At 37.7% G+C, this 9353-nt stretch overlaps 1 protein-coding gene across 1 annotated transcript in view; it reads right to left on the bottom strand.

Annotated features, from left to right (window-relative positions):
- Positions 1 to 7294: 7294 nt before the first annotated feature.
- The window catches only part of SMCO2 (single-pass membrane protein with coiled-coil domains 2), a 25523-nt gene continuing 23464 nt past the window's right edge, over positions 7295 to 9353 (bottom strand). Inside the window, 1 exon segment of the mRNA XM_037730895.1 lies at positions 7295 to 7509. Coding sequence (XP_037586823.1) covers positions 7311 to 7509 — 199 coding nt within the window. The 3' untranslated portion in view covers positions 7295 to 7310.

Genomic DNA, 9353 nt, shown 5'->3' with positions numbered 1-9353 from the left:
TTCACTATGCTCTATTTGTCTTCATGAAATACCAGTGTGCGTATGTAAGAACAGCTCTTCTTATCACTGGTTGGAGAAGCAGAGGCACAGAAAGGTCACTGCTTGCCATCGTGAACAAAATGGCAATACAGGGAATATGTTAGTGACAGTCCTGGGACTAAATCTCAGCTCGCTTGGCGCTAAATCTACTGCTAGGCCAGTATTGCTTTTCACAACCTACACACACAGACATGGATGCCAGAAAAAACTGTGTCTCTCTACAATTATAGGTTCTTGGGCTGTCTGCCTTTGGTAGATTTCAAAATAGCACAGTTGATTCTGTTTCGAGCCAGGAAAAAAAACATCATTACTCTTCTACTCACAAGCATACAAAGACACCTCTGTGGAATGAATCCAGCATACTGTAGCCTAGACTATTTATCTCATTCTTGGCTGGCTTCAAGCTATGAGCAGTGAGCAGTGAGAAGAAAGTTTGCTGAGATAACCAAGGATTAAGATAACTCATTTAAATGATAAAACAGGAAACTCACTTCCAGTTTGGACATCGATTGCGTTTTAATGTGAACAGATCTGGAGTCTGGACTGAAGACTTGGAGTCTTACAATTATATTAAGTTACAAGAAAGGAAGGGATGGAATTTCTTTCGAAGAGTTCTTGGATGAGAGCTGAGCAGGGAGAAGAATTTGTCACACTGTGGCTTTTGAGTACTATGGAGCAAGAAAGGTGGCTGATCAGGGACAGAGTATTTTGGTCCTGGTCCTGGCTCTGACGCTAACATTGGGCAACTTACTTTACCTCTCCAAGCCTTAGTTTCTTCTCTGCAACATCATGCTTTCAAGTCCTATTTTATCTCTCAAGTTTGGTGTGACCAATGGGGTGTAGTAAGTGTTCTTTGTACAAACAGGAGAGCATGGCATACAATGTTTCATTTAAATTCAGTTCCCAATTATTGTAATGTGATGTTTTATAATATATTATTTTAAAATAATTTTCCCTTATGATTAAAAAATTGCACATCAGTGGGGAAACCAGATAATACCTTGACCAGGTGATCAAAATTAATATCACCAATGAGGGGCAGACAGACTTTGTACACCTCCGGACATGATACCCTGAACGTAATACAACACCACTTAGGTAATATTCTGGGCAAAAATGCATAATCTGAACCTAATCATGAGTAAGCATCAAGCAAACCCAAATTGATAGACATTCTGTAAAATAATTGGCCTACTCTTAGAAAATGTCAGGGGCATGAAAGACAAAGAAAGGTTGAGAAAATCATCCAGATAAAAGGACATTACAAAGACTTGACAAGACTCCTAATACAAGATCCTGAACTAGATCCTACATGGAAAAAAAATTTCTATAAAGACAGCATTGTGACAATTGACAAAATTAGAATGTAGGTAGATCAAACTAATGTAACAATGTTAAAATTCCCAAATTTTATAACCATACCATTGATCTGTAAGAGAACATTTTTTGTTCTTAGGATATACACTTTCAAGTATTATAAATAAAAGAGAATGATCACAAAGCAAGACCCTGTATCCACAAAAAAAAGAAAAGAAAAGAAAATTAGCCCAGTGTGGTGACCAGTAGTCCTAGCTACTCAGGAGGCTGAGGCAAGAGGATTGCTTGAGCCCAGGAGGTGGAAGCTGCAGTGAGCCATGATTGCATCACCGCACTCCAGCCTGGGTGACAGAGTGAGAGCCTGTCTCTAAAAAAAGAGAGAGAGAGAGAGAGAGAGAGAGAATGATATGTGCAGACTTCCAAATGACTCAGGAAAATTAATGAATGACAGGTAAATTAATGAAGCAAATGTGATAAAATGTTAAATATTGGTGAATCCACATAAAGTGTATATGGGAATTTCTCATTCTATTCTTGCAAACTTTAATTGCAAGAATACTTTTTAATAAAAAGTCCTTTAAAAAGTTAAGCCTGGCATGATGGTTCATGCTTGTAATTCCAGCACTTTGGGAGGCCAATGCCTCCCAAAGGCATTGGGATCGCTTGAGCCCATGAGTTCGAGGCCAGTCTGGGCAACATAGTGAGACCTCATCTCTAAAACAAATTTTAAAAATGTGCCAAGCATGGTGACATGTGTCTGTGGTCCCAGCTACGCAGGAGGCTGAAGTGGGAGGGATCGCTTGAGCCTGGGAGGTCAAGGCTGCAATGAGACATGCTTATGCTGCGGTACTCCAGCCTGGGCAACGGAGTGAGACGCTGTCTCTAAATAAATAAATAAATAAATAAATAAAGCTATTTCATTGCATGTTCATTGCATAAATTTTTCAGAAGAAGAAAAGTCACTTACAATCCTACCATCCAGAGGTAACTGTTAACTTTTGGTGTGTTCTCAATTTCTATAGAAGAAACGAGTTCTTTGGTGACAACTGGGCAGCATGAGCATTTGTTGTGCTTCAGCTCACAGGCACAGAGGATGGGAAAAGAGGCAGATTAGCCCCAGTTATTGGTTTGTTGGGGCCTGTAATCTAGTCTGATCAGTGGTTCCCAGGAGGAAGTCAGTCGGGAGTTTCTGAGAAAGATTTTCTCCCATACTTCCCTGCTGCGTGTGGCATGTTGTGTTGCAGAAAGATGTTTGGAGCCACGGCAGCCACCTTGGAACCATGAGGGGAGAGCCAAGAGAATGGAAGAAATGGTGACTCAGGGCAATGACATCATTGAGCTGCTCAACTAACCAACCCTGGAACCACCCTCGCTGTGGATATTTTGCCATATGAGATAATAAGTGTCCTTATTCCTTAAGCCAATATAATTTAGATATCATGTTACAGATAAAAACATCTCAACTGTTAAACTTCTACTTTTAAAGAAGAAGTTATTGCAGCCACTTGCTTTGCTTATTTATCCACACATGCAGCAAAAGCCCTTCCAAAAGAAAAAGAGTCATGAGACAAAATCTGATTTTTGAGCATATGGCAGTCTCACTAGCCAGAAGCTATTGGGACAGACAGTATGAGCTTCTACCCAGAAGGTGGGAAAGGAAGCCAACATCACTTTCTGGTATGGAGAGGCATCGAACACTAGAAAAAGTAAACGGAATTTAGGCTTGCTCTGCCTTCTGGAGAGGATTCAATTTGGGGATGAAGTGGAGAAGGCAGAAAACATTGGAGCCCCTGGAGTAGCTCACATCCCAGCTGGGTGGAGAGTGGGGCCATTGGCCATTCCTTGCCCATGTCAATGACCTTTGCATCCATATTGCTTGGGAATACAGATACAAATTTATATATGTGTAAACAAAATCATGATGAATTACTGGCAGCTTCCCTAATTTTTGTCCCTGCTTCCAACATAGAATCAACTAGAGAAAGTCAAATATGCACCCTAATCAATCACCTGGGATATCCCAATCAGGATATATCCAACCTTCCCTTTTTTCCATTCTAAAGCTTTCACACTCCTCCGTCTGCCTTTGAGTCTCTGCCAAAATGCAAGTGATGGATTCCTTTGCTATTGCAAGCTCTGAATAAATAGCCTCTGCTTGTTCTCATTTGACTCATCTTTGTTTATTTCCACAAGTGTCTTAGGTTATGTTGCCTGGGAAAAGACTCTGAGAGAAAGACTTGCATACAGGTTTATTGGGGGACACTCACAGGGTGGACACCTGTGGAGGTGATGGTAGGGGCAGAATTGGGCAGATGGAGATGAAATGTGATACAATTATACTAGAGACCTCTGCTGACCCCACAGGGAGCTCTGAGGCTAGGATGGCCCTTTGAAAAAGGTATGCCTAACCCTGGGTTAGGCATTGAATGCAGACCACCTTAGAGAAGGAGAGGAACCTTAGGTGAGACAACTTTCTTTGACTAAGGCCAAGTCCAAGGTAAGGTCTTAGCTATAAACTCTCAGCAGATGGAGAATGGTTGCTTGGATCTCCTTCCAAGGTGAGAGATTAGCTGACCCCATCCAAACACAGTTGACAGTGGATCATGTCTTGAACTCAACTTTAAAAATAAGTTCAAAGCTCCTTTCACTTCAGCATAGCTGTCTTCACCTAAAAACATGACAAATGGAGATTTTGTGAAACTCATGTTCTTTGTCCAAAACCAAAACCATATTTGTGCAGTGATTCAGACATTTTTAGCAAATGATTTAGAGTACAGCAGATGGCTCAATTGAATATGGCATTAAAATATCTGAAATAAAACCCAACCTGACCAACCCAAAGCAGTCAGCTGAATTACCACATGTAGACATTCATGCCCTTTTAATATTTCAGTACTTTGCTAAATGTTTCCCTTTCTCAATAAAGTACTGTGACTTCCAGCTTTCCAGCTTGAGATGTTGACAAATTGAAAACAAATTGATGTGAAAATATTACCATTCCCACTTCAAAGATATTCATCCCCCAGGGAAAAGTATTCAATTTAGTCAAAATCCTAATCAAATATGTCTTGGAAGTTAGTAAAATATTAATTTGTTCTTTGAAACAATCTAGTTCTGTAACTTACTTTGTCATTAGTGTTATGTGATTATCACAAGATTTTAAGCTTTAGTAAACTCACTACTTCTTTTTGAGATTTACAGGTAAATCAGCCAGTACTGTTTCTAGATACGGGAACTTACCTGAAGATGATAAAAAACACACCAAGTTCTATCCATAAATTTGTCTGAGTAGTCCTTGTATCTGTAAACAAGATGATAACTGTGACTTTTTAAGATCTGTCAGCATATTCTCTCACTATCACAAGATCTTTTGAATATATTAGTCATTGCTCCCAGAGCTTTTGGCTTTTTGCCTATGTGTCCTGGAAATTCCTTCACACTCACCCTCTCACCCTGCTCTCAAAGAACCTTGATTAACCTTGTATGGGATCTCAGCTAATTTGTAATCCCAGGTATCTTTTGCCCACAGAACATGGTGTTCTTAAACTTTGAATTATAAGAATTGTTAGGAGAATCTATTAAAATAAAGGATATCAGAGATTCATTCCATATTTAAAGAATCAGAACTTCTGGAGGTGATACTCAGACAAATGTATAATTAAATGCCTCTTTTTGGAATTCTGTTAAATATCACAGCTTGAGAACCACTTGCAAACAAATTGCACATTTCTAGCAACCAATATGCCTAGTTTTCTGCCTACAGCATATCAAGATAAAAGCCACGTTTGGAATCCATTCTTTTCAGCAGCTGTGTACATAATGGTAATCTATGAAAGTAGAAGCAACAGGCTGGACTTGGCCAACAGTGATCCATCTGTAGGGTAAGACCTATTCAAAACGATGACAATATAAATGCAAATAATAGGGGCTGATCCGAGAAAAATATCTGTAGAAGAAATTGGCATGGCCTAGTGATTGCTGGAACATAAAAGAAAGATAACAAAGGAGTTCAAAATTACTTCAAGGGTGTGGGAAGATGGAGGCATCGGAAAAATGGCTGTGATTGAAATTATTGAACAAATATTAAATATAGCTCTGAGGTGAGGTGATAGGGAGGCTGCAAAGACAAAAACCACATAGTTTAATTTACTTCAACAGGTATTTATAAACTACATACAAACTATGTGCACTGCATTTTCCTACAGTGTACCAAGGCATGGTTCCCAAATTTGGATTTTTATTTTTAAAAATAAAGTTCCTGAGTCAGGCACGGTGGCTCATGTCTGTAATACCAGCACTTTGGGAGGCCGAGGCAGATGAATCACCTAAGGTCAGGAGTTTGAGACCAGCCTGGCCAACATGGTGAAACCCTGTCTCCACTAAAAATACGAAATTAGCTGGGCATGGTGGTGCCTGCCTGGAATCCCAGCTACTTGGGAGGCTGAGGCAGGAAAATCACTTGAACTTAGGAGGCGAAGGTTGCAGTGAGCCAAGATGGCACCATTGAACTCCAGCCTGGGTAACAAGAGTGAAACTCTGTCTCTAAATAAATAAATAAATAAATAAAGTTCCTGGATCCTGCATCAGCTCTACTGAATCCAAATATCTGGGAATGGGGGAAGTCTCTAATGTACAAAGCAATCAATGCATTCAATCAATGGGCCAGCATTTGGGAATCACTATTCCAGACACCAGAAACATAAATGAGACATAGTGTTCGTCTTTAAGGAATGTACAAACTGGTATGGTGAGCTCTATGCTGTATCAACATTTCTAACTTTGTCTTATACTCCTGGCTTCTAAATTTTTCTCATGCTTTTTCTTTTCTCTAAGATGCTTTTTTGTCATCTCTGCCATAAAAATATTATCTATCCTTCAAAATCCAGTCAAATACGAGGGGAACTGGGACCATATTACATATCTCCCTTCCAACTTCACTTCCATTACACAACAAAATACCATAAAATCCACCCTCATAATGTCTGCTTCATCCATGGTCTTTGCATTTCCAGCTCCACCTTTTTAGCTCACCTATACCACTGAATGGCCTTTTAACCACTCTTGCACTCCAAGGGCCCTCCTACTCTAATTTATCCTTTAATGGTTCTATTTAATATTACTCCTGCACATTTTAATTATAACTATTTTTTATATTAAAAATAAATGTTAGCATTTTCCCATTACCTACAAAGTTAGGGATAAAACACTCTAGTCTGGCATTCAAAATCCTCTACTGTAACAGACTTCCTTTTATTGTAAGCAACAGAACTGGTCTGGCTAATTTAATGAGAAAAATTTATGGAAATGTTTACAAAATCAAAGGTCCAATCATTTCCATTTTTGTGTGTTATTTTTCTTAAAATTCTCACTTATAGAGAGTGACTGATGCAACATATTTCCAGCTCTTATTAATAGGATGACAGGGGACACTGACAGAAAGACTGCCTATAATTATGCTCGCTGGGAATAGTTCTTTCAAAGCAAAATTCGGGTGCTGTTATCAAAAGAAGAAACAAACGTGAAGGAGAAAGCCAAGAAATGCCAACTATCTCCAAAATAGGGCTCTAATTCAATTGAAGTATAACTGGATACAGTGGAGGGGAAAGAATTTTATGCTTTCTTTTTTGAGACATCAGAGGTCAAAATGGAGAAGATAACCATGGGAGATAATACTTTATCATCTCAACATACCCCATGTTGGGGGAAAAGGAAGACTAATGGTTTGAAGAAAATGTTTTCAACAAAGTGTGGAATGATTAGAGAAGGCATGTGACTCATGAGGGTAAGCTGTTTACATTTTTGTGTGTGATCAATCAACTTCTGTATAATTACAATGTTCTTTACAAAAATATTGTACAGTATTTTTTGAAAAATAAGTTAGCCAGCACACTACAGGAACAGCCAGAATTTTTACTGGGGAGAAAATTAGTAGGGTGACAGTAATTTCTGTATCTTTAGGAGGGTAACAAGTCTTCCACTTCCAAATTCAAGAAAGGCTCTATCACCTCCCGCAGGTCCCACATGGTGCGGCGCCCAAGCATTCTTGGAAGCGCCCTTTCAAAGAGAAACGTAGCATCAAAAAATAGTATGTAACATAAAAGTCCAGTGACGATGAGGACATAAAACATGATGAAAATCCTCAGTGCATGTTTCCTACAAAGAGAGAAAACATGTGTGTTAAAAAAATTTCTGAAAATAATCACATTGATAGATTCCTGACGCCTCCACCCCGGTAGCTCTGTAACTTCAACTAAGTAATTGAGTTTCTCTTGACTTCAGTTTACATTTGTAAAAGCAGCAGGTTGGAATGGAGGAGCACTTATTTCTGTCCACAGTAGGTCTGGCATTGGAATTTCAAGATTCTACAGCCATGAAACAATAAAACCCCTGGATATTGTGGTGTTCTTTCCTTTGTAATGTCCTCACATTCTAGCAGGTTATTGCAGTCTTTACCTCACTGTTGAGGTACATAATGCCCCTTCTGGGGCAAATAAAGGCCCAAGCAATTAGATTTTCCCCAGGACATAAAGTGATAAAAGGAATTGAGAGCTCTTTGTCCCTGAGTTTTGTCCTGGTACCAGACTTTTATTTATAATGTAATAGAAGCTTTTGTAAATCTTTGAGGACCCCTCCTTCTGGGTTGCATCTATGGCATATTTTATTTATATGATTCTAAGTTCTTGCATTACTATTTTCTAGTTATAAATGTGATACATGATTAGGGTAGAAAATCCAGAAGAACACAAAGAAGAAATGTCATAGACAATCCAAGTGCTGAGATAATTACCGTCTCTAATACATCAGAAGAGAAAATCTAGAGCATAATGCTAGCCATAAATCAATTTTGTGACCTACATCAATGAGTTTTACAAACCAGAGCCAAGTTTCTTGCCATTATCCCCACTGCCATTATCACTTGGCAGTTCCACATATAATTGCTTTCACTTCACACATTTATTAAAGAGTCAATTTCTTAAGATAATCTATTAGGAAGGGGCTTAAAGAGCTGATAACAGGAAGCAAATGTGTCCTGCCATCAAGGAGCACCAAAAGCAGATTTGTTCTTTCTTATGAGAAGAGGAACAACTCATTACAAAAACATATCTAGTAAATAAACACTGTTCTTCCTAAATTTAAAAACCAGTCATCTTTGGAAACACTATGACATTTTCAAAGAAACACATTTTAGCATTAGGTTTTCGGAAAGTAAACAAATTTTCTAAATCAAAGATAATGTTGAAAATAGAGAAATGAAGAAACTATAATCTCGTCACCCAAATATAACCAGATACATTTTTAATCTTTTTTCCTTTCTTCCATTTATTCATTCATTTTTGTTTTTAGTTTAATTTTTCCCTTTTGTTTATACTTGTCTAATTTTTTCTGTCCTGTGGTAAATACTCTTGGTACAGTTAAATTCATATTTATTTCTTGACAGGAATGAATCATTTGATTTTTATTTACAAAAATCAATACAATTAAAACATTTAACATTTCTATTACTAAGCATGGTATTTATTTTAAAAGGTCCAGACATTTTCCTTTGGAAAAAATTATAGTTACTAAATTAAATTGAGGTTTTTCATATCACCTGTACAAAACCAAAAAAATGTGTCACTAATAATTTTATTCATTTTAGGCTTATCTTCTGTAAAGAATAAAATATTCTTTTAACTTTTGAATACTATTTATTTAATTTTGAAACCTTGCCATGTGTAAAACCTTTGATCTTTTCCAATATTTCCACATTATTTATGGTCAGTACATAGGAGATGACCATAAAGGGAACTGAAGGGCCAGAGGACATTATCAATAAAAGGCCACCTTGTGAAGCTAAAAATAGCAAAAATCAATTCATAATGATTGAATTAATCCATAAGACAAACTTCTTCAAAATGTTAGTATATAAATATGCTTTAGTTAAACCAATGTGTTTCCAGTTCTCTAACAAGAGATTGGGCAAAATTTTAGGCAATCTTTTTTTTTTTTTTTTTTTT

The sequence above is a fragment of the Cebus imitator genome, unplaced genomic scaffold, assembly GCF_001604975.1.
Source record: "Cebus imitator isolate Cc_AM_T3 unplaced genomic scaffold, Cebus_imitator-1.0 Scaffold367, whole genome shotgun sequence".
Taxonomy (NCBI): domain Eukaryota; kingdom Metazoa; phylum Chordata; class Mammalia; order Primates; family Cebidae; genus Cebus; species Cebus imitator.
The sequence above is the reverse complement of the archived record's forward strand: the minus strand, read 5'-3'. Positions and strand labels throughout refer to the sequence as shown.